Source organism: Dendropsophus ebraccatus, chromosome 9, assembly GCF_027789765.1.
Source record: "Dendropsophus ebraccatus isolate aDenEbr1 chromosome 9, aDenEbr1.pat, whole genome shotgun sequence".
NCBI lineage: Eukaryota > Metazoa > Chordata > Amphibia > Anura > Hylidae > Dendropsophus > Dendropsophus ebraccatus.
Window position 1 is genome coordinate 64,902,288 of NC_091462.1, and position 25,952 is coordinate 64,928,239.

Below are 25,952 nucleotides of genomic sequence, written 5' to 3' on the forward strand. Positions count from 1 at the left end.
GCGCCCAGAGCAACACTGAGCAGACTTCAAAGGCAGCAAACTGACAAGCTGACCACCAATCACACGGTTATTGGTAACTGCATAGGGCATAGTTCCAGGTTTCAGCTGCATGCAGTGACCGAAATGTAGGAACACGGTCACTTGTAGCTTGTAATGCTTTTGTGAATTTGGGTGCAGTGTCGCAGTGAGATTTTGGAAATGGTTTGCAAATAGCCAGAGATTTTGGCACAGTTTTATTTATTTCTCCTATTATGTATTTGTAATATATATAATTATATATTTGAGGCATTTGGCTTACTTCCAGGTAACATTTGTATCTCCTGTATGCTGTGTTAAAATGAAATCATTTCAATGGGGTAGAAGGATCGTTAAGAATTAACTTACAAATTACTTTCTAGGTATTGATCTGTCTGCAAACCAAGATGAGGAAAGTGATCAAGAGACATTCCAACTGGAAATCAATAAGGATACAAAAAAGTGTGCCTTTCGGACTCATACTGGAAAATACTGGACCCTGTCAAGTAATGGCGGAATTCAAGCAACTGCTTCAACTTTGTGAGTTAACTAGTTTTCTAAAATTAGATTTACAGTACATATCCTTGTACTCGGTCTATTTAATTTCAAGCCTTTTAAAAAATTCATTAAGAAATTTCAGTAGTTTAAAATAAACTGCCATCTGTTTCTGTATTTCCTATAAAACTTGTAGTATGTGTGTGTGAGAGATCACTTTATCTAGAACAGCCAAATATATTGTAGTTGAAGTAGCAGGACCTCCATTGATCATTTATAGCGAGCATGTCAAATTCATTGTAATCTTTTGAGATTGGAAGATATTCCTTTATCTCAGGCCAAGTGTTTGTATATCAAGTGTGATTATATACTCCCTCTATTTATAGTAACATAGTTAATAAGGTTGAAAGAAGACAAGAGTCCATCAGGTCCAACCTAGGGAAACCCTACTGTGTTAATCCAGGGGAAGGCAAAAACCCCTATGAGGCAGATAACAATTGCCCCATCACAGGAAAAAAATTCCTTCCCGACTCCAATGGCAATCAGAATAATCCCTGGATCAACGTATCACCAGAAATCTAATGCACATAACTTGTAATATTATGTTGTTCAAGAAAAGCATCCAGGCCTCCCTTAAACTTATTTAATGAATTCACCATGACAACAATGTGTGGCAGAGAGTTCCACAGTCTTAGTGCTCATACAGTAAAGAACCTGCATTGATGTTGATGGTGAAATCTTCTTTCCTCTAGATGTAGAGGATGTCATGTCCTCTGTTATGGGATTCTCCTCTGTGAATACAGTAGAGAAGACAGTCGATTACACCCTATTTTTAAAGGGACCAACGTTTTCAGTTTAAAGTCTTTTTTGTTTATTGGTGAACATTTTGGGATTTGTTTTACTTTCTGTGGCAATCCTTTTTTGTTGCATTTTTTGCTTTTTATTTGTTTTTTACACATTCTATTCTTTTGTATAAAGCTGCTCAATGCTTCCCCACTACCTTTCTGTTTTAGTAGTCTGAATACTTTTTTCTTATCATTTATTGAGTCGGAATTGGAGCTAGTTTTTACTGGAGTCGGAAAAAAATGTACCGACTCCAGGTTTTAAAAAAAATCTTTAAAAAATGTAGAATTGAATTTTGATATGAATTTAATTATTATTTGCAACATTCTATTAGGACACTAGCCCTATTACATAAGGGTGGAAAAGTTGTCGGTCACTATTTGGCAGTTTGTTTCTGACCTGGAAGAGTCCATTGTGTGGGGGGGGAGATCTATGCTGTTCTCTTCCTGGATGCTGGGTGACTGTATATGAGCAGCAGTGTAATATGAAGATATCCTGTGTAATATAGAGAAGGAGGAGAAGACATAAGTAGTGTAGCAGTAACCTCTGTCCTCAGTGTGGTGTTTTCTCTCTGGGAGAATGGCTATGGCTGCAGCAGGCTATGTGTATGTGTGCTATGGCCACAGCAAGCCGTGTGTGTGTGTGTGTGTGGTGTGCGCTATGGCTGCAGCAAGCTGTATGTGCTATAGCTGCAGCAGGCTGTGTGTGTGTGTATGCTATGGCTGCAGCAGGCTGTTTGTGTGTGTGTGTACGTGCTATTGCGTGCCCCCACAGTGACCTTCTATATCACTGTGTGACCTCTATATCACTGTGTGGCCCCTCTATATCACTTTGTGACCCCCTGTATATCACTATGGCTGACCTCCTATATTACAGGTATGTGGCATTGTTAGCAGTGTTTAAGTATGGTGAATATTTGGTTAGAAACTTAGAAGACTGTCAGCAGGAAAAGATCACCTGCTCCATCTAGTCTAGTTGTGAGTAATTCAGGACATGGAGGCTGGAGACTGGCTGCATCCACTGCACACACAGGAGAATCTGCATTATATACAGTATTCCTTTATTCACTCAGAAGTCGCCCCGGGATCATGAAGGACATTAGGGAGAAGCTGCTGAGCCGGTGTGATAAATAACTCCCCTGGTATATGACTGGCCATTTATGAAGGAGTCTGAGTCGGTCCTGATAAAATTCAGGGGTCTGAGTCGGAGCTGCGGCTTATCGACTCCACAGCCCTGGTTAACCACATGGTTTTCTCCTATTTCTACTACTTTTATTCCCATGTGTCGTTCACACGATCTACCCAGGATGCCCTTAAATATGTCCAATTTCTCTTGTGTATTTTTATTTCTGAAGGCATTGTCCCAGTCTGTCCCCAAGGTCCTCCGTTTTGGAAATTAGCCTTACTGAAATTTTATGTTTTTGTAGCCCGTCTACTAAGCTTTTTATTGAAGGGTAATTGAAAATTTATTATGTGGTGGTCACTATTACCTAGGTTACCCCCCACCTCTATTTTTGATATTCTCTCTGGCTTATTGGTTAGGATCAGGTCCAGGAGTGCCCCCCTCTTGTTGGGAACTAGTACTAGTTGGGAAAGGTAATTATCTTTTACTATTTCCAAAAACCCGCTTCCCTTCCTGGAGCTGCAGGTTTCTGCTTCCCAGTTTATATTTAGGTAGTTAAAGTCCCCCATGATGATGACTTCCCCCTGCTTCGCTGCCACATCTATTTGTCGTATAAGGGGATTTTCTGATTCTTCCACTATACTTTGGATATTTATATCTCCCTCCTATAAGAATTTTATTATTCTCCATTCCTCCCCTTATTTCTACCCAAAGAGACTTCATATTATAATCACTCATGTCCTCCCGCAGAATGGGCTTAAGGCAGGATTTAACATATAGACAGACCCCTCCCCCTTTCTTATTTTTATAATAAAAGAAGCAGGTAAAAGAGGCATGTGTGAAACAGTTTTGTGTATGTTGCAGTATAGTAGTTTTCATTTACTAAAAGATTTAAAGGCAATCAATGGGGCTGCTTATAGATAAGGTAGAACACTGTCCCTCACAGATGTGCCCCATTGTCATACCACTGTTCGGTTTCCATTCAGATGTCTCCATACTTTTAGACCTTAGAATACACTGCAAAATAATTCACCTTGAAAAGGAAGAAAACTAGTGCGGCTTTAAGGTTTATAACAGCCTTTAATGCAAAGAGAAGTTGTTGTTTTTGTATTTTTTTTATTATTCCTTAATTTCTTTGGTGTTCACTTAATCTATATGTATCACAATGCTGTTTTGTTCAAAGGAATGACAATTGCTACTTTAACATTGAATGGTGCGATCGAAGGATTACTTTGAAGGCAGCAAATGGAAAGTTTGTGATTGCTAAAAAAAATGGACAGCTCGCTGCATCTGTGGATTCTCCTGGTGAGCATATATCTAATGATAATTATCCATTATCTTGTGACTGATTTATTAAAAGGTAGTACTGCCATAGTGAATGTATCAACAGTCGTATTAAAAGTCGCAAAAATTGCACAAGCATATTGACCTGGTACTGACCAGACGTAGGCCTGCACCAGTTTGTGCAACTTTTTGAAAAGTCTCAAATGATTCATTTTTTAAAAAATTTGCCCGCCGAATACTGGTTCATAAATAGAATTTAGACCAAAAATGGCTGAAAAATCTAATTATTCACCTAAAAATAAGCCCTTGATAAATTTCCCCATATGTGCCCAAGCATGGTTCCTATTAAAACTACCAAATTTCAAAGCTAAAATTAGTTCTGTCACTAAGAGGTTAAAAATAGAAATAACGTATTGAAGTGAGCGCCAACAAGATTTACTTTGAAGGGAATCTGTTAGCACCTGGGCCCTACCCGAGGGCTGACATTGTGCTGTTGTTGGCAGTCTCCTTTTGAGCATGGTCCTTCTTGGTAATTCGTCTGTGGAGTAGATTATGCACAATCTTGCGTCTCCTCTACTGTAATGAAGAGTCCAACAGGAGTTGTGGGTCAGTGTTTGTGCCAAACTCCAGCACGACTCGCCACTCCCTCCTCCTCCTCCTCCTCCTCCTCCTCCTCCTCCTCCTCCTCCTCCTCCTCCTCCTCATGAATAAACAATGGTGCCTGGCCTCCTGCTTGCTCAGCTGTCAGGCAGTGTCTCTGATTGCAGATCAGTACTCTGTAGGCAGTTTACTACCAACAAAAGAAACAGGGGTATGTCATGCAAAGGAGCACACCAAAATAATTAAGGTACAAGAATTGTAAGTTTATTTAATCATAGCAAAAACATGTACAAAAAAAACACAGACAATGGCAAGGGAAAAAATATCCCTGCACGCTATAAACAATTAAAATTCTTAAAGGGAAAAACAAGGTGGGACCCACACAAATCCAGGGTCCCCCAGGTCAGCACATGGTCACAAAATACAGCTCAACAATCCCTGAATAAAGAAACAAGATGAAAAATTATATAAAGGTGTTTTGATCAAAAATGTATGTGTCATGTGAATGGTGACTCAATTGCAAAATAACTAAACAATAAATTAGTTCAGTCACAAAATGACAACCATCAATAGAAATACATATCACCAAACAGAGGGAGAGGAGGGACTCGTGGCGACCCATAATGCCCCTACGCGTTACGTTTCTCTCTCCCTGACGAAGTTCCAGTGAAAGTACTGCACAGAGATCTTATTTATATGTAACCATAGTTAGGGAAGCACCTGTTATGGATCATTCATCAGAGCACCAAGCAGTGATTCGTCATCCTGATGTGTGTAAACATGGCAAGATGGCGCCCATGGCTTGTAGTTCCTCCAACTGCGCATGCACAGAAAAGTACTGGCAAGAGCTTTGACCGGAAGCTGCAGCAAAAGGGCAAACCATAATCCGCAGCCCCAATGGCCTGCTGTGCCATATGTAAAATAACGGATGTTGTCTGCGTGGGCGTCAAAATAATTTACATTTTTAGACGCCTTTTACAAACAGCAGACCTTCTTCTTTTGGTCACTTAGGTTTTTCTTTTTGCCGTTTTTACTATTAAATTCAATTGACTTTTTAATTAAAGACACAGCCCAAGAACAATTAGTCCACCTTAACTAGAGTAATTTATCAACACCAGTCATTGCATGAGGGGCGGCCAGACAGCTAAATGATGTCCATTATTTTAGAGTCAAAATGATGAACACCATTTTAAATGATGCTGAAAAAAATGATGTGTGAACATATCTTAAAGGGAATCTGTCAGCTGCAATTCACGTTCCAACCCACTGACACTTAGATATCTGTTAAATCAAGGAGACACATTCTGAAAGCACAAATGAATATAAATTCTTCTATTCCAGAGTATGAGGAGCCAAAGAGTTTTTACATTGCTTGTACTGTAAAGAGCAGCAAGCTGTAGCACCATTTCCCTTTTGCCTTCAGTGGAGGGGCAGTGTATTTCCTTGTCACTCTAAAGCTCCCATATTGTCCAAACAAAAAAGTGCTTAAACTGGTTTCTCATTGAAAAATGAAAGTGATGTGGATGTAGTGTATTAACCCATGATCACTAAGCTTAAAGCACATCCACTACTTATACTATGTGTTTGTATATATATGAGATTTATTTGTTCTGTTTATTTTGCAGCTGAATCAGAACAATTCCTGATGAAACTCATTAACCGTCCATTAATTGTCCTGAGGGGAGAGCATGGCTTTATAGGGTGCCGTAAAATGACCGGGACCCTGGATTGCAACCGATCCATTTATGATGTTTTTCAACTGGAATTTAATGATGGCGCATACAACCTTAAAGGTTAGTGTTGTTGAGCATGTATCTTATGTTCTGCATTCAGATAATTTTGTGTAAACACGTCTACTGTTTGTTAGAAGGTACTTTCTCTCCTTGCTGAAATTCTCTTTCAGCAATAAGACAATGCTCCATGGGATGCAAAAAACAGATTACACTAAATGCTGTAAATAGCCACAGGTGTGTTTTCAAGGTTTTAATGGTTAAAGAGCAGAAGAGAGCACCCAGAGAAGCATGGTTAAAATTCAACCCTTCTAGAAGCAGAAACATGTTGTTATGAGCATAATTCGTTTCGGGGCTGTGCTTGTAATCCAAATCCTCTTAAACCAAAGCAAAAATTCCCATAAGGAATCGCTAAAATACAGACAATTGGTTCCACTCCCCAAAAATGATTTTTATTCTGAATAACATGTAGAACAGATGAAACAATGAAAATAGCTTCTGTCTTGTACAAGTTACTGCACATTATAGCAACCAACATGTGGAGTATAATGTACAGTAAGTGCATAAACCTGAAAAAAACAGCAGCAGTTTGTAGATACAGGATGGCGCTGCAGATCCCCATAATGCAGTAGCATAATAAAACAGGCTAGAATAAAGAAGCAGGGTTGCTGTCAGGTCTGTGTGGTCACATGACAGCAATTGGGAAGGGTGGGGGGGGGTGTTCAACATGGAACAATCAGGAAGCGAGAGTCACAGAGCTGTCCAGGAGGACAGTGACACAAACTGTGTATAGCTGAGTGTAAGTGCAAGCACATTATAGCAGGAATAGAGAGAATGGGAAACACGAGGACTGACAAAGACTGTAGAGAGCATGAAGGAATGAGCAGGCCAGATGTGGGCACATACATGCAGCACTCTGTCTGGGAAAAGAAGCAGGGTTACAGCTTTAAAGAGATTACCTCCACAGCCCTGATGTAAGCCCCAGCCTGAAGTGGATCTGCCATGATTTGGAAGGTGAGGGAGACTTCCTGGGCCAGAGTACAGTGCTGTAGACCACACTATGCAGACCATGCCGCTCTTAAACCAAGGTACCACTGTATATAATTTCTTTCCAGTCTGACACAGTGCTCTCTGCTGTCCATGTCGCGAACTGTCCAGAGCAGTGGCAAGAAACTAGAAAATAGAAACTAGAGTTCAGCTTTAACATCTCATATTGCTGTGGTGAAAAGCTAAGCAACAATGAGAATCTTACTATAAGATGCTGAGTTTTGGAGCAATTGGTGCATTTTAAAGTGATGACTCAAAAGCATTCTGAGCTGGTAATAAGTTTTAGAACATAGGTGCAGATTTGTGGCCAGGAGAGTAAAATTACTAGCCAACGTGAGCTTCCAGCTCAGTTACTAAATACAAGAACAAACTTGACAAATAAGGATAGTGTGGGTTGTGCAAAATGATGGTCTTATTGATGGCATATATTATGGTGGTATTAATACCTATATTGTGAATCCACACATGTAGTGTATTCTATTACCCATACAGTGTGTGTGTATATATAGTCCAGTATGTACTTGGAAGGTAAGGGGCTGGATTGCAGAAGATACACGGCTCCAGAGTGGTGTGTTCCACATTAAGACATGTTAGAGAGAGCCATGTAGGGTTGGTGCATCAAGCAGGTGGAAGATCTGTGTGCTATGGGAGGTGGCAAACCAATCACAACTAATGCTCTTCTTTGTCAAACCTTAAAATTGAACAGATTAACAACTATAGTTTGCTCCAGGTTACAGACAACATTCTCTCAAATGCGAAGTTGTTTTCCAGAGACATTGCCTAAATCACCTCAGCCAGTGTGCCTCTACCTTTTTGATTTATTTTCCATATATTTAACCCCTAGCTGCACCAGGACGTTACTGAACTAGGGGAGCTGCCACTAGGGGAGCTCAGAGGGGGGGTCACGGGCAAGGTCTGATCGCCGTGGCAGCTAATTAATTTAGATGCAGCTGTCAAAGTTGACAGCTACATCTAAATACTTGATGTCCGCCTTCACTGGTGGTCTAGTGGGCAGATGCGATCGCAGAGGGGCGATCCCCGCATCCTCACCAGGCCAGGGTCTGCACCGTAATGGCTGCAGCAGTCAAAAGCAATAGAGCACAGATCTATGCAGTATATCTTTACTGCATAGATCTCAATGAGAGATCAGAGCATTCATACTAGAAGTCCCCCAGGGGGACTTGGATTATATGTGTAAAAAAAAGAGTTTTTTTTTTTATTTTTTTTATTAATACAAAATCTCCTCTCCTTTCCTCACTTTATAAATAAAAATAAATAACCTTGTTTGGTATCGTCGCATGCGTAATCACCTGAACTATTCAATTATGACATTCCCGTTCTCGCACGGTAAACGGTGTAAGCGTAAAAAAATTCCAAAGTGCAAAATTGCGCATTTTTGGTTGCATCAAATCTCGGAAAATTGTAATAAAAAGCAATCAAAAAGTGGCATATGCGCAATCAAGGTACTGATAGAAAGAACACATCATGGCGCAAAAAATGACACCTCACACAGCCCCATAGACTAAAAGATAAAAGCGTTATAAGCAGGGCTGTGAAGTCTGAGTCAGAACTAGTTTTAGCTAGAGTCGGAAAAAAATGTACCGACTCCAGCTTTAAAAAAAATCTTATAACAATTTAAAATTTAGTTTTGATATGAATTTTATAGGTTTTGTTCATCAATATATATGGCCCTATTAGATAAGGGTGGTCTCAGTTTGTTTCTGAGCTGGAAGAGTCCAGAGTCTGCCATTGCAAAGTACAATTAGTGGCCCAAAAATAAGGGCTCATCTGGGTCTCTAGGTGGGAAAATGCACACTCTTTTGCCTTATATGCACAAGGAGGAAAAAAACGAAGACGCAAAAATGAAAAATGGATGTGTCCCCTAACTGTTAAAGATTACTTTTAATTTAAAAACAACTTTTTCATATTCTGACGGAGGCGTCTTTATCCAGTATTTGTAATTCACTTTATTTAAAAAAAAAGTTTAGTTCATAGTTGGTCACTAGGTTTCACTGTTTTAGCTCCACTGCCCATTGTCATTGAATGCATGTATATAATAAAGAAGAGTTTTGACTCTGACTAAGAAATGAGGTTGCGAGATTCAAAGTTCTGCCCCCATACTGTCCATCACAGTGCAGGCGGCCAGCAATAGATATCGAAGAGACACAGAGGTATCAAATGAACATAAGGTAAAGCTGTCACACTCAACTCCCCTGGTATGTGACTGGCCATTTATGAAGGAGCAGGAGTCGGGAGTCTGTCGGTCCTGATGAAATTCAGGAGTCATAGCTGCGGCTTACCGTGTCGTGACGTACACAAAGTACATTTTTAGTTTTACAGTATATATCTTCTATTGAAAAATGGCTTTTTTGTTTCTATTTTTCTATTTTTTATTTTAATATAATTTTGCCACAAATTCACCAAAATCTTGGAAAAAAATATGCAATTTTACCTCTGATGGCACAATTGCTAAAACTGCACTATATATTTACAAATTTGCAGTTAAAAATGACACAATTTTACTGCGAATGGCACAATTTGTGCCAAAATAGTGCCATGTTTGAATGCTAAAATTGCAACTAAGTGTCACACATTCATATACACAAAATATATAAGTTTAGTTCAGGGGATTACATGATGTCTCTCTGTCTGTCTCCCTGCACTGGATCTTTGAATTTCCCTCCCTCATTTCCTGTTCACGGTCAGAAATGCTATATAAGGGTGCCTTCACACGTACCGACTCGCAGCTTATTTCACGCTGCAGGTTTATTGCTATGAAATCCGCTGCGATAATGATTACTATGTAACTCAATGGCAATGTATTCCCACAGCAGCGTATTATGTGCGTTTATTTGCACCATGCGGATTTTCTGCGGAAAATAAGCTGCGAGTTGTTACGTGTGAAGGCACCCTAAATGTGTATTAAATTTGTTTTTAATGACAGCACCCATTTAAACTGTACCTTTTAGTGGCGAGAAAGATTGGTGGAAAAACTATTAAAGTTGTGCAGCAATTTTCTGATATACATCCATTTTTAACTTTGCGCCGAAATAGGATTCTGAGTGGCCGTTCTTCCACTACATACAGCTGTACCTTTTATGAGAAGAGCTACCTGCTGTTTCTTCATAGCTCCTGTATCCAGCATGAGACCCAGCATCCTAGATTTGTGCTAGACAAATCTTGCGCTGGAGACTGAAGCTATTGAGATGCAGTGGGGAGAAAAGGCACCCAGAAACCTATTCAGACGCCAAATTCAAATAGGATGTGTATTAGACACCATTGACTACAATGCTGCAAAATAGCAAATTTTTTTGCTGGTGGTACACTTATGATTTACATTTTTTTTTCTCTTCTTCTTGATATCATTGTGATTAATTAATTATGATTTAAAATTTGTAAATGTATTATATTAATTATATGTGAGTATAAAAAGGTCATCATTACACTTGGCTCCACCCCTGACGAAGTCACCTTGAGTGACGACACGCGTTGGGTCCACACCAGGGCATCTGTTCCCATGGAGGAACATTGGTGATCTCTTTATTGTGTTCTTATTGTGATTGTATAGGATTCGGCTTCCTTATTTTGTTTTACTTTATTGCTTACATTCATATTGTGTTAGGTTATTGGTTTATTTGATTGGATTGCACAAATAGCACTTTATCCTACAGCACTTTATCTTCCAGCACTTGTGTATTAATTTATGTATTTATTGGAGCATGTATATTATATAGTAATATTGATGTAATTTTTCTTCGGAGGCCGATATATATTATAGTTTACAAACTACACCACCATGTGGAACTAATAGAATTGCTTGATTCTCTGGCTGAGTAGGGGAGTACTATATCCCCATACTCAGTTCTTTGCTATATCTTTGCTATATATCCTATATGGTTTTTAATTGATTTTATCCTTGAGTTTGTTGTGATGTTATGTTTTTGATTCATGTTACAAATAAAGATTGCATATAGATATTTTTCAGACGTCTAGTGGTGTGCACTACTTCATAGTGTCCAGCTGCTTTTTTTTCTTTTGATTATCATTGGAATGCGCACTAGTTGGATTTCTAAGAAATATGTCTTTTTGTCAAATATAAACCTATGCTAAAAGCATTAACACTTGTAAGGATGTAGAAGTGAGAATAGAGCGTTCCATTGTGGACAAAAGCTGTCTCCTTTTGCATTATCCTACATGTCTTGTTGCAAGAAGTGTATATGCCATGGAAGGTCGTGGTGGTGTATGTTTTGTATAATGAAATGTAAATTCATCTAGTTATGCAACAATTGATCTAAATGTGTGTGTGTGTTGGGGGGAATATATATATATAATATATATATATATATATATATATATATATATATATATATATATATATATATATATATATATATATATATATAATATTAAATTGTGTGTGTATATATGTGTATATATATTTGATATATAATTGTGTGTGTGTGTGTGTGTGTGTATATATATATATATATATATATATATATATATCTATCCACACACACACACACATATATAATATATATAATTATATATAATTGTGTGTGTGTGTGTGTATATATATTATATATAATAAATTGTGTGTGTGTATATATATATATATATATATATATATATATATATATATATATATATATATATTATATAATAAATTGTGTATGTATATATATATATATAAAAAAAAATTTTTATTGTTTCTATTAATGCTTATCTTTTTTTATTTAGATTCTACAGGAAAATACTGGACCGTGGGAAATGATACTTCTGTTACCAGCAGTAGCCCATCTCGGGTAGATTTCTTCTTTGAGTTCTTTGACCAAAACAAAGTAGCTGTCAAGGTGAATGGCCTGTACCTAAAGGGAGACCATGCTGGTGTTCTCAAAGCCAATTCAGAGTCCATTGATTCCTCTACCCTGTGGGAGTACTAAGAACCTGTACCTGTGGCCTGAATCTTTAGTTGATCTGGTCTTGTATTACACATCCTGTGTTTCTTGTGCCTATGTCTTTCTCAGCAGGACATCAAATAAGCATAAAGCTTTTTTTTTTTTTTTCTTTCTTTCTTTCTTTTTTTTTTTTTGCAGACAAAATAATCCTCGTCTCATAATAAAACCAAATCAACTGGAAGCTATATATTTGCTATAAATCACATCTGTGCAGATTCTTTAATTAATTTTACAACCGTTTGTTCCATAAATTCAAATGCTGTGTTCTAGAGACTCCAATGGACTTACATTTTAAATGGTTTAAACAACTTAATTAGAAAACACTCACATTAGTATGTGTCACAATTTAGTTTTTTTTAAATTGATGTGTTTTGTCTGTTCTGTTAGGGTATCGCATACCAAAGTTTGAAAGTCTGCCACATAAAGCACCGTTATTTGTAGCACATTCTGGCAGACCAAGGAACTGGGCTTATGTTACAGCCTCTTCCTAGAGATGCTCACACATAGCAGTAAGTTGATGGACAACAGAACCACGTGTTTTTCAGTACATTTCATTAATTTTGTGATTTCATTAGTGGCTTTTTTTGTACATCTTTAATTACTATGCAGTGATTTGAAAGACTGCATTAATTCACAATAAAACAAGTGCAGATTGGGCCACAGAACATATACTACCTCTGTGTACGAGCCCCATTTCAGATTTAAAACATGCAATTTAAAATTGGCATTTGCAGTGTACTACAAACCACTTTGTATTGCTGATGTGTAAGCAAATTGCTAGGGCTGCACATACATTGGCAAAAACATCAGCTACATTTGAATCTTTATAATGTTCAACACAGATAATGGATATGTTTAAAAAAAAAACTACCTCACACAGAGGGCTTACCTAGGGCCGAAGCAGTTTTATTTAATTGATGTAGTAAAACCGGCCTGAATAAAAGAATACCTATTGCCTTCTCAACACTGGTGGTAATATTTTTAAGATCCTAAAAGCAGGCACAGCTGTCACCATCCATTGTACAATTTATACACTATATGTTATCCATTAAATACAAACTGTATAATGGTGCTAAATAATAATGTAAATACAAGATTTATTAGCTTCAAATATGTGTTGGCATTGACTCAGTATTATAAATAAGGTATAGATAAACGTTTAATAAAGAGGGTCCGCCAGAACAGAGCTCTTAGTACAGGCAATTTAAAATGTAGTGTCAAGTTAAAGAGGTACTCCGGCCTGTGTGTGTTCAATGGGGGGACTCTGAGATACCACAGGAGCGGTGACATAAGAATAGCTTCTTTTATTATTTTCTATATAACTGCAGCACTATATGGAAAGTAGTCTTACACCGCAGTAGCCCTTTAAGTCTTCAAGTGTCAAAAAGCTGTGAAACCTGCATTTGCTGTGATCTCAATATGGCTTTTTAATAAATAAGTATATGTCAGTTAATATCATGTTCAGAGTTCATCGCATCGTTCCCCGCTTGATGCTGGCGCTATTCCACGCGGCTGCAGCGAGCGGGTGGCTGCCTGGGTGATCGCTGATCGTCCAGGCAGCCCATAGGATGTAGCGGCGGTCTGCTGCCGCCACTCCTATTCCCCGGAGCAACGACAGCAGTTCGTTGCTGTATAAGTAGTTTGTCTTTCAACATGTTGAAAGACAAACGACTTCAACGATCAGTCGACATGAATGATGTCTGCTGATCGTTGCCTCCTGTTCCACAGGACAATTATCATCTGTAACGGGTTTATAAGTCCACATAACTTTGCAGTTTATGTATTGGGGTTTCATTCAGAGCTTAGAAACCACAGAGTTGAAAGAGAAGTCTGGACAGACCTCTTACACAACCCCCCCCCCCCCCCCCAACCACACACAGACAAGTGCCAGGGAGGGGGTATATAAAGGAAATAACATGCTCCAACCTCTCCGGCGCTGGTGGCCGGTCCCCCACTACATCCACTGGTTGTGACGCGTGAGGTCTGGTTAGCCAGAGTCCCCACTCGGACAGCTGCAGGGGACAGGATTGATGTTGTGGCCACCAGCGCCGGAGCCAGGGAGATGAGAGCATGTTTTTTTCTTTAACCTCCCCCCCCTACCTGGCACTTGTGAAAAAAAGTGATGTATCTGGGCTTCCCCTTTTTAAATGATAAAATTCTGGCTACCAGCAGACACTAGGGGGAGATGTAGAGCAAATTACTGACTGATTTATACAGCTGGGATGTGTGTTAATCTGTAAGCAGACCTTATGCCATGTTTGCCATGTGGATTGTTTGTTCTATTCTGCAAATTTCATCCATTACTAAGTTAATGCTGAAATTTATGCTGTGGCATTGTGGCCATCTTTGCAGTGAAAAATATCTGCATGTGCACAGCAGGGTTTTAGCATTGCAAAATCTTGCATCAGCATTCTTTTTAAGGCAGTCGTACAGAATATAATTTCTCAAATCCGTTTATGGCTAATGATATCTTTTTAATGCACCATCTGCATCCTTTTTAATTTTATTTTTTTTTTATTATTCCTGGAAATGGTCTGGAATGAAGGGCAAGTCCAATTTGTCCATACCCCCCCCCCCCCCCCCCAAATGTTGCAGACGAAAGGTCTGCATTACTTCTAGTGTTGGTTGTTTTGCTGCTGCAATATTCACAATATTACACAGTGGCTTCACAGCATCCTCTACAGTGGTGAGCCTTTTCTTCAAAGTGTACCTGAACAGTTACATTAAAAACGCAATAGTGCTCTCTGTGCCCAATTTTTTTTCCGATTGGTGCCTAAATACCTACAGGAAGCATTGCTATCTGCACTCACACTCATAACCCTGCATTAGAAGCCAGGGGAAGAGGTTTGGAGTGTGGACAATGGCAGCTTTCTACAAATATTTAGGTGCTGGTTTCAAATTTTTGTCCATTTGTTCTTTTCTATTGTATGCATTTTTTGCCATTCATGTGATTTGCTACATAACTGGATTTTTTTTTTTATATCATGAATTGTACTAAGAATTTCATTTGTTCCCTTACCTCCCAATAGCTATTCAGCCATTCTACCTGTGATCTAATTGTTTTTTTGTTTTTTATTCAAAGAATAAGTAAACTCCAGTCTCAAGCTTTCTTGTGACCGTGTGCTGTATTTTTGTTTGGCTGGTATGTAAACTTGCTACTTACTGGCTAGGCTTAAATAAAATAAGTACATTGGATTCATGTGATTTGTCTTATTTCTGCTGATCTAGAACATACACTGGCCCAGATTTATCAATCTGACACGAATTGCTGCTGATTTTGAGAAGGAAATGCTGAATTGAGTGGTTGCTATCTAGGGGAGAGATTTTTTTGAGAGAGAAAGCCAGGAATAGACTATAAACAGAACAGGTAATAAAGTAAAGAGTTCTCGTTTTCAAAACCATTCCTGGCTGTGGCTTTAAAAAAAATCTGTCAGATAATCTGTTGGTGTAATAGGGCCCTAAAACCCCTTTTGACATGACCCCCAAATAGAGGGATTCTGTCCCCAGGGACAGGAAAACCTAGAGAATAAAAAGGTCTGGGCCTCCTCTCCATCCTCTGTGGGTTCCTGTCCCTGTGGGAAGCCTGTAGTGGGGCTCATATCATTAGCATTCTCCCCTCTCCCTGGGCTCTTGTCATAGTGGGCAGGGGGAGAGCGCAGTTGCAGCTCAAGCCCGACTCGCCATTGTGGCAGGTGGTACAGTTCCGCTTCTGCTGTTTAGCTGGAGCTCACAAGAGTTTATGGATTTGGATGAAGAACACGTAGGTTGAAATTTGGTAAACATAGTTTGGTTAGAGCAAAGAGATTATTCAAGTGCCTGTTACCTTTTGTAGAGGGAAAACTTTAGGCTAAAACAAGAAAAATAAACGTAAAATAGACTACTATGTAAGCTAAGGGTATGTGCACTCTTCAGAAATGTGACGGAAAATCCGCCCGCTCATAGAATGGAGTCTATGACTTGGGCGGAGACGTGCACGCCTGCCTAGTCCGCGAGCAGCGGATTCTGCGACGGATTTTACGTCACATTTCCGAAGTGTGCACGTACCCTAACAGCAGTTTTATATTCAGCTGAAATCCCGATTGCCAGTTTTCTTTTGAGCCGGGGTTTCTCAACCTACAGTACAGGTTGTGTATGTGGGGAAAAAAAAACTTTTTTCTTTTGGCACTTGGATACTAGCGTTCAGCTGTGTCCCTGCACAAGTCACCGCTGCTGCTCTCGCTTGCAGGATGGGGAAGGTGCTATGTGGTACTGAATAATTGATTGCGTCCTCGACAACAAATCCACCCTACCTATCTCCCCTTTAACCCCCTCGGCCTCAGACCCCACTCTACAGCGCCGAACTTGGACTATGGGGGCACAACAGGACCGGGCATAATTACTGTGTGGTGGGTGCACAGCAGGGGATCCTACATACAGAGGAAACCCACATTCCTACTCACTTTAATGTGCATGGCACCAAGCAATTACTAGAGTTTGGGACCCTATAGGTAAGAAAAAGGGAAGGCAGTTGCTGGAAAAGAGGTTTGTTTGGCAGGTTTTGAAGAGATGAATTAAAGCTGCAAGAAATCATGGTGGTCTGGGCCAGATGGAGAAGAAAAGTTATTGCCTCAGATGTCACCTGTGAGTCACTAAATTGTGTGTTTTTTATTTTGTAGAACGTTATTTGCTAGGGGTGCCCTGAGGTAAGAAAAAAAATTCCAAGGGGTGCCCCCTCCCAGACCTCTCTGAGTTCAGCATTGATCGATAGCAACATAAAATTAACCATCAAATCAATTAACTAGCTGGGGCAGGTATCTGTCTACATTAAGAGAGTTATCGCGCTACATAGGTAGTCTCTTTACTACATGGAGAGATATCTGGCTACAGGGGGCATATCCAGCACCATGGGACATATTTGGCAGTAAGAGGCATATCCAGGCTTCAGGGGACAAATTCAGTTGGAGACATATCTGCCTACAGGGGACATACCTGGTGTCAAGAAACATATCACTGCAGGGGTCATACCTAGCTACAGACCACATATCTGGCTGCAAGGGGAATATCTCACTCCAGGGGACACATCTGGCTGCAAGAGGATGTATTTGGCTACAGGGGACATATCTGGTTCCAGGGGTATACCTAACTGTAAGTGGCATATCATGATTACCGGTCCACGCCTGCTTCTCTGGCCCCGGGCTCACTGGAGGCCTGCTTAGCCAATCAGTGCACTGTCCCGCAGCAGCCACTGTTTGGCTGAGTGGGCTGTCAATGATCTGCAAGACTAAGAAGCGGGCGAGAGGGCAGGTGGGTAATTAGGTAAGTCAGTGGCCACATGTTCACAGCAGAATGAAAATCTGCTTTGTGAATGCAGAGCAATAGGCCATAACAGTACAGAGTATTGCAGCGGATTTTCTAAGGCAACGTTAACCAATCGCATCCTTGGGAGTACTTGGCTAGAGCCAGTAGCGGGTTATAATAGTTCCTTTTCGGGCGGTAGCCCGGGGCCCTTGGCCACCCAAATAGCCTTATACTTTCAGTGGTGTATTGTCCCTGACTACAGTTCTGCCATGATTTGCAAATAATCGCTGTTTTTTTACCTCAATTTTGCATAAATCAGGGCATCAAGACATTATCTATCCTGTACTATGAACACCACGCTAGTCCTTCCATGGTTACAGTGTGGTGGCGGGCCCAGGCTTGGAGAACAGCCCAGGGCAGTAGCGTAATTTGGTGGGGGCAGAGGGGGTGGCTGCTGACGGGCCCATATAGGCAGGGAGCCCACTGAAAATTTTGCTAGTTAATGCTGTCTGCATGAGGAGCACATACAATCAAGGTAAGCAGGCTAATTGACAAAGCAACGAGAGCATTGACTCTTCCCGCTGCCAATCACTGGCAGCGCCACTCCCTCCTTTAGTGCTGCTGCAAACAAGTGACATCACTCAAGAGCTCGCAGACCAGGGAGAGAGATGACTCCAGAAGACTACAGTGTTGCAGCTGTGCAGGGACAATATCGCCCTGCAAGACAATACTGCAAGGGGAGGGGGGGGGGGGGGGTGTCTGCCAGGGGGGATGCTTGCATGGGGAATACATACTGAGGGGATTACCTACATTGGAGATGGTCCTGGAGGAGGATGCCTAAATGGAGGATACTACCTTCTGGGGGTGGGAGAATTGCCTGCACAGAGAGGTCTAAATACTATATAGATGCACAGGGGCCACTAACTTCTATATGGGGGAACAGAGCACCCTAACTACTACTACATGGAAAAAGAGGGACATAATTACCATATTCGGGCACAGAAGGCCTAACTACTATATAGATGCACAGAGAAGGGTGAACTACTATATGAAGGCAAAAAAGGGGCCTGACTACTATATGGGGGCACAGGGTGGGGTGGGGTGGGGATAATCTACTATATAAGGGTAGATGGTGGACTTTTTACTATATGAGGGCATAGGGGGAGCTTGTGTAATGTATGATGGCTCAGACTAGGTCTAAATACGGCATGGCGGCAGAAAGTGGGCAACAGTAAGGAGCAATACACAGAGATGGTGAGAAAAGGAGCCTAAAATATTTGGCAGAATCGAGGCATCTTCAGCAGAAGTCGTCACGAAGGCCGAGCCAGACAGAAGAAAAAAGAAAAGTAAGCAACTTTGCAAAAATTTCAACGTCATGCAGAGAAGACGCCCCCTTTAAAGAGTCACTGTCGTATTTTTTTTTTTGCAGAAATCAATAGTCCAGGCGATTTTAAGAAACTTTGTAATTGGGTTTATTAGCCAAATCTACCATTATCTGCATGTAAAAAGCCTTTTCCCAGGTCCCCCCCTCCTTCCTCTTTTTCATCCACTCTGAAAAATCTGAAAATTGGGACTTGTTGCAGGAGACGTACCCTGTCTGTTCTAGGGAGAGGGGAGGGGGGAGGAGGAAGGAGGGAGTTAGCCGGCAGCAGAAAGCAGATAACAGAGGATTACAGGCAGAGAGCTGGGTGACAGCTGTAATCCGAGCTCAGACAGGTCACTGGTGACTGTCCAAGAAGATAAGGGTGAGATATTTGTAGATTAACTCTTTGTTGTCCTGTTTTGGTCTTTTGTTTAGCTCTCTCCATAGGAGAACAATGAAGACAGGGGGGAGAGCTTCAAACAGCTTTTTCATGATAAAAATGCATTTTTCTGATAATAAACCCAATTACAAAGTTTCTTAAAATCGCCTGGACTATTGATTTCTGCAAAAAAAAATTTCACGACAGTGACACTTTAAGTCACTGGAAGTAACTGCACTATAATCACTTACAGGATATGCAGAACCTGTATACAGCTGGCTCTACCTCTATATGGTCACTGATTTTATCCAGTCACTGTATGGTGAGGGTAGTGGTCATAAAATGGTAGTATTTGTGGTGGTGTTATTAGTAAAAATTTGTTTATATAGTGGACTTTATTCAATGGCTGTATAGAGCACAGGTGTTAAACTGCAGCTCTCCATCCCAGCTGTTGCAAAACTACAGTTAGCCTATTACCTAGGCTTAATCCTGGAATTCCAGGCGGCACCCGGGCTGTCTCCTCCTTCCCCAGGGATCGGGAAGGCAATGAGAAACTGAAGGTTCGGCAAGGTTTGTGTTTGATAGAACTTAAGATTTTCCTTTTCTTTAAAGTGTTGATGTGATAGAGAAAAACTGGGGTAATCTTTGGATTCTGATAACAAAAGTTAAAAACAAGTGTTGCATCTAACTCAATGAAAACTGTGTTCTCCAGTAATGGCCAGAGAACTACTGTAATAGTTCTCTTATGGTGCATTTACACAGAGAGATTTATCCAGGAATGGATTTGACTTTGGCTTCAAAAATCTGTCTCTTTGTAAACACTCCATTAGTGGCACAGTATTTCCCCTCCGTGCCTCTGACAACATACACTATTATTCACACCACTGTATTGCTGTATACTTCATACTAAGAACAATTGGAAGTAGGACATCCTGCTCCAAAACTTTACATTGAGGGACAGTTTTCCCAGTTTCCCTTTTGGATCTCTTTTGTGATGCAGGATACACAGTGCCCAGTTACTGATCACATAGGGTAAAAATCTAACGGGGTTAGTGTTTATGTTCACCCTTTGCTAAAACTGTTGTTATGTATGTTCCTCAAGTCAGACAGTACATTGTAGTCCACTGATTGCTCATAGAGATTAACGCAGTACATATGTATAGAGATGATTGAACCTCGGAAAATCTTAGGTTCTATCGACCGCTTGAAATTCCGGGATACAGCCTATTACCTGTCTCGGGCTGTCTCCTTCTTCCCCACGGACCAGGAAGTCATCAGGAATCAAATGCGGAAGGTTTAGCAAGGTTCAAGTTCAATAGAACCTAAGATTTTCTGATGTTCGATCATCTCTACATATGTACTGCATTGATCAATGCAATTGACACTTTATTAACTAAGGGCTGCTAATGCCCATAGTAAATGACTGCCGAGCCAGGATAAGCGCCATAGCCTCGCAGAGGCCCGGCCAAGTAGGAATAACTGATCACATTGGAGAGGCTGATCATCACATTATACCAGGAGCGGATTAAGGGTACCATGGGCCTGGGCAGGTCAGAAATTGTGGGCCCCTGCTAACCACACCCCTCTAGCCCTGCCTCCACCTCACTAACCATGCCTCAACTAACCCTGTCCGCAGGGGCTATAAAACATGTCCTCAGGCTATGTGAAATATAAATGCAGGGCTTTTCTGTGGCCAAGCCCCCCTATATAGAAGAGGTCCCTCTGTGTAGAATCTCTATATATACAATCGCCCCCTGTGTGTAGTATGCCCCATTAATAGCTCTCTCTGTGTAGCACCTCCATAAATAGCCCCCTCTGTGTAGCACCCCCATGAATAAACTCCTCTGTAGCACCCCCATGTATCCCTTATAGGGAAACCATGATGTACTGGGTCAAACTGTGGTCCATGCTCTTATTATTATTATTTTTTTAACAGAAAAGATAAAGACAAAACACAGGAAGTCCCAGTCGTTTGCTCAAGGAAAAAGCACATGAGCGTGGACTTCCTAGGACTTCCTGAGTATGTTTCTTTGTTTTGTTTTTTTAACAGAAAAAAGACCAGGTTCATCATGCAGGTTGAATATCAAATAAGGGCAATTAACTTAATATAATTTGCAAAAGTTAACTGCCCCAGTTGATATACAAACAGACTTCCTATGTTTTCTCGTGTGCTTTTTCCTTGAGTGAGCATGTAAAGGACTGGTACTAACTGTGTTTGGTGGAATTTTTTGAACAGAGAGAAGACCAGGTTTATCATGCAGGTTGTATATCAACTAAGGTCATTAACGTAGGCTAATTATATTATTAACTTTTACTAATTATATAATAAACTCTGTGGGCCACATGTATCATCCGGCGAATGGCTGATTTTCGGCGGAAAGTGCCGATTTGCGTCTTTTTTTAAGCAAAAATGGCGGATTTGCGAATAAAATATTCGCAAATCGGCACTTTCCGCCGAGTACGCCAGGGGGCGGAAAGGGGGCGGAAAAGGGGTGGAGAGTGGGCGGAACGGAGGGCGCGGACTCAGAGTCCGCGCGATTTATCATCCGTTCCGCCAAAATGTACGCCGAAAACCTACTCCAGTCCTCAGCTGGCGTAGGTTTTCGGCGGTGCGCAACGGCGCGCACGGGATTTATGTAGAGGCAGTCCGCCTCTACATAAATCTCCGTAGCGCCGGAGCTGCGGGGGCATTTTTACGTCCGGCGTAAAAAACGCCGGACTTAATAAATGCCTCCCTGTATGTTTACCAGAAGACAGATCTCTTCGTTATGTAACAATTCAGTCAGTATAAAGTCACTATGTGGTTTTTGGTGTTGTGTGACAGAAGAGCTGACCATACAATGTGTTCATGCAACAATAAAAATAGCGCTGTTGTTGTTCTTTACCATACAATGTGAGCACCCCCGGGATTCCTGCTATTGAATGTGGCAGCTATACACATGCACAGTGAAAGGAGACACCTAGTGGCCATATGTATAATATTGATTTAACCCGTTAGTGACCGCCATTAATGGCGGTCACTAATTGGCTTCATTCTGATACATACACCTTTTTTTACGATGTATGTTTTGGAAGGCTCTGCTGCGCTCCTGCGCCGACATTGCGGGGGATCAGTTGTCAGTATGACAGCTTATCTCCCCCTTTCACTACTCGGAGTGCCGAGATCTGGGCTCCCGATCATCTCTATGGCGAGCCTGGGGCATTTTGAGCATTACCTTGTATATGCCTTTACCCATCCATGTCAGAGACATGGCTGTGTAGATTGCCTGTCAGCTTAGTGCTGACCATAGACAATACACTGCACTACAGTAGTAGTGTATTGTATCAGTGATCAGCAGATCACTGATTAGTATATACTGTTAAGGATTAGAGATGAGCTAACCTCGAGCATGCTTGAGTCCATCCGAACCCGAATGTTCGGCATTTGATTAGCGGTGGCTGCTGAAGTTGGATAAAGCCCTAAGGCTATGTGGAAAACATGGATATAGTCATTGGCTGTATCCATGTTTTACAGTCAACCTTAGAGCCGTATCCAAGTTCAGCAGCCCCCGCTAATCAAATGCCGAACAATCGGGTTCGGATGGACTCGAGCATGCTCGAGGTTCGCTCATCTCTATTAAGGATAGATTAGCTTTTCATCCACCTTATTGCCAAGTGACTATCCCTGTCCAAATTAAGTAAGCTGGGTGCTAGCGATGAGGACATGACACCAGGTCTAACGGTATGGAGTTAGGAGCAGTGGCGCCGCAATGATGAGGCGACCTGAGTCGTCTGCCTCAGGCGGCGCCACCAGCGGCGGCATTCAGTGGCGTAGCTACCACGGTCGCAGCGGTCGCCGCCGTGACCGGGCCGCTTCTGTACTGCCACTGTACTGCTCCCATCCCACTCCTTCTTGTGACCGCAAGCAATGTTTTGCCTGCGATCACAAGAGGAGGCTGGGACGGCCCCCGGCTGACTTGCGGGGCTGGGAGCATCTTGAGGGTAAAAAAACAGGTCCCGCGAAGCTCCGCCCCCTCCACTGGAAGCCCCGCCCCCAGCCGCGGTAAGCCCGCCAGCGCGCGTGACAAGAAGACTAGAGGAACCATTCAGGTGAGTAAAGATTTTTTTGTTTTAAAGGGCATGATGGGGGTGTAGTGGTATGGTGGTGGAACAAGAGGATGATGGGGGGTGTAGTGGTATGGTGGTGGAACAAGAGGATGATGGGGGTGTAGTGGTATGGTGGTGGAACAAGAGGATGATGGGGGGTGTAATGGTATGATGATGATGGAACAAGAGGATGATGGGGGGTATAGTGGTATGGTGGTGGAACAAGAGGATGATGGGGGGTGTAGTGGTATGGTGGTGGTGGAACAAGAGGATGATGGGGGGTGTAATGGTATGATGATGATGGAACAAGAGGATGATGGGGGGTGTAGTGGTATGGTGGTGGAACAAGAGGATGATGGGGGGTATAGTGGTATGATGATGGAACAAGAGGATGATGGGGGGTGTAGTGGTATGATGATGATGGAACAAGAGGATGATGGGGGGTGTAGTGGTATGATGATGATGGAACAAGAGGATGATGGGGGGTGTAGTGGTATGATGATGGAACAAGAGGATGATGGGGGGTGTAGTGGTATGATGGAACAAGAGGATGATGGGGGGTGTAGTGGTATGATGATTAAGGAACAAGAGGATGATGGGGGGTTTAGTGGTATGATGATGAGGGTGTAGTGGTATGATGATTAAGGAACAAGAGGATGATGAAGGGTGTAGTGGTATAATGATGAAAGGGCAGGAGGATGAAGGGGGTGGTAGTATTATGATGGAGGTGTTTGTAGTATGATTATGAAAGGGCAGGAGGATGAAAGGGGTAGTAGTATGATGATGGAGGGGCAGGAGGATGAAAGGGGTAGTAGTATGGTGATAAAGGGGCAGGAGGAGGGGACAACATGGGGGGCATCTGTAAGGGGGATAAAATGGGGGGCCATCTATATGGGGGATAACATGGGGGGCATCTATAAGAGGGACAACACAGGGGGCCATCTATAAGGGGGAAACATTGGGGGACATCTATAAGGTGGACTACATGGGGGGTGTATACAATAGGGCATGCACAGAGGGGGGCATGTACTTTAAGGGGGGTCACATAGTGTCAGGGCTACCTACTAAATGAGGGTGTAAAGGGGACAGTACAGATGTGCAGTTTTTAGAGAGATGATGGTGTCAGTGTGAGGAGCCTAATATGTCTGTCTGGCAGATTCTGTGGATTCGTGGCCCAGAGAAGTTCTCAAAATCGCCCACAACAGATGGAGAAGATGAAAAGGGAAGAACTCCGATCAGAGAAGACGTCCCCTGTGAGTCACTTGATATAACTGCACTGTAATGTATATGGTGTATAGATCCTGTGTACAGTGCGTCCACCTCTATATGACTGTATGAAGTGATATTGGTCTATGTACAGAGGATTATATTCAGTAGCAGCGGTGGTGTTAGTCACTATGAGGTGGTATTATTTGTTACTTGTTATCTGGTACTGTGTTTTATTGGATTTAGTATACTGGATTTGGTCAGTAACAATATGGTGGTGATGGTTGTGGTGTGGCGGTAATATTTCCCCTTGTGTACTGGTAATATTGGCAATATTGGTCTCAGTAAACAGGATTTGTTTAGTAACAGTATGGCGGTGATAATATTTCCTGTATACTGGTATTATTGGTAATATCACGAACTGGAGAGAATGGAACTGCTGCACATCCCATCTATGGCTGATACGAATGCCGCTAGGCCTATATTAAAAATCAACACCAGAGTGTCTGTATATGAATTGATCAAGCCATATTGCCCCGTGTACCACCGCGCAGGTCCTCTGGTCCACACGGGTCCCTACGCTAACTCCACACTGTGTCGGTCAGCGACCGCCAACCCCGCAAAGCGTGCACGTGCAGGGAAGGGAGGCCATGGAACGGCCCTGCAACCCCAATGTCACAGGACCAGACCCAAAAAGCCCCACCAAAACCCAGCCAGCACCACCGGCGGGAAAGGCTGCCCCCAAACGACACAAGTATGGATATGGTATTACACTTACCATTGCTGCTCTCACAGAATGGGGAAGACATAGGGTCCAGACATGTGAGCACAGGCATATCCTGCCAATTTTGGTCATGTGGGTCTTATAAAGGAGTGCTAGCTGTTCAGAGAGGGAGAATTGTAAAACACGAACTGGAGAGAATGGAACCGCTGCACATCCCATCTATGGCTGATACGAATGCCGCTAGGCCTATATTAAAAATCAACACCAGAGTGTCTGTATATGAATTGATCAAGCCATATTGCCCCGTGTACCACCGCGCAGGTCCTCTGGTCCACACGGGTCCCTACGCTAACTCCACACTGTGTCGGTCAGCGACCGCCAACCCCGCAAAGCGTGCACGTGCAGGGAAGGGAGGCCATGGAACGGCCCTGCAACCCCAATGTCACAGGACCAGACCCAAAAAGCCCCACCAAAACCCAGCCAGCACCACCGGCGGGGAAGGCTGCCCCCAAACGACACAAGTATGGATATGGTATTACACTTACCATTGCTGCTCTCACAGAATGGGGAAGACATAGGGTCCAGACATGTGAGCACAGGCATATCCGGTTTTAATCCCTCCTGTCTTTTCCCATTCTGTTTGCAGCAGCTATGGTGAGCGCAATACCTCATCCAGACTTGTGCTGTTTGGGGGCAACCTTCTCCGCCGGCGGTGCTGGCCGGGTTCTGGTGTGGTGTTTTTGGGTCTGGTCCTGTGGCATGGGGGTCGCAGGGCCGTCCCATGGCCCCCGTTCCCTGACTGTGCACGCCTGCGGGGTTGGTG

At 42.1% G+C, this 25,952-nt stretch overlaps 1 protein-coding gene across 1 annotated transcript in view; it reads left to right on the plus strand.

Annotated features, from left to right (window-relative positions):
• Window positions 1–15,293, plus strand: part of FSCN1 (fascin actin-bundling protein 1) — a 29,292-nt gene extending 13,999 nt beyond the window's left edge. The window contains exons 2-5 of the mRNA XM_069983558.1: window positions 399–555; window positions 3,659–3,780; window positions 5,985–6,152; window positions 11,877–15,293. Coding sequence (XP_069839659.1) covers window positions 399–555; window positions 3,659–3,780; window positions 5,985–6,152; window positions 11,877–12,079 — 650 coding nt within the window. The 3' untranslated portion in view covers window positions 12,080–15,293. The remainder of the gene's footprint in view (window positions 1–398; window positions 556–3,658; window positions 3,781–5,984; window positions 6,153–11,876) is intronic.
• The last annotated feature ends 10,659 nt before the right edge of the window (window positions 15,294–25,952 follow it).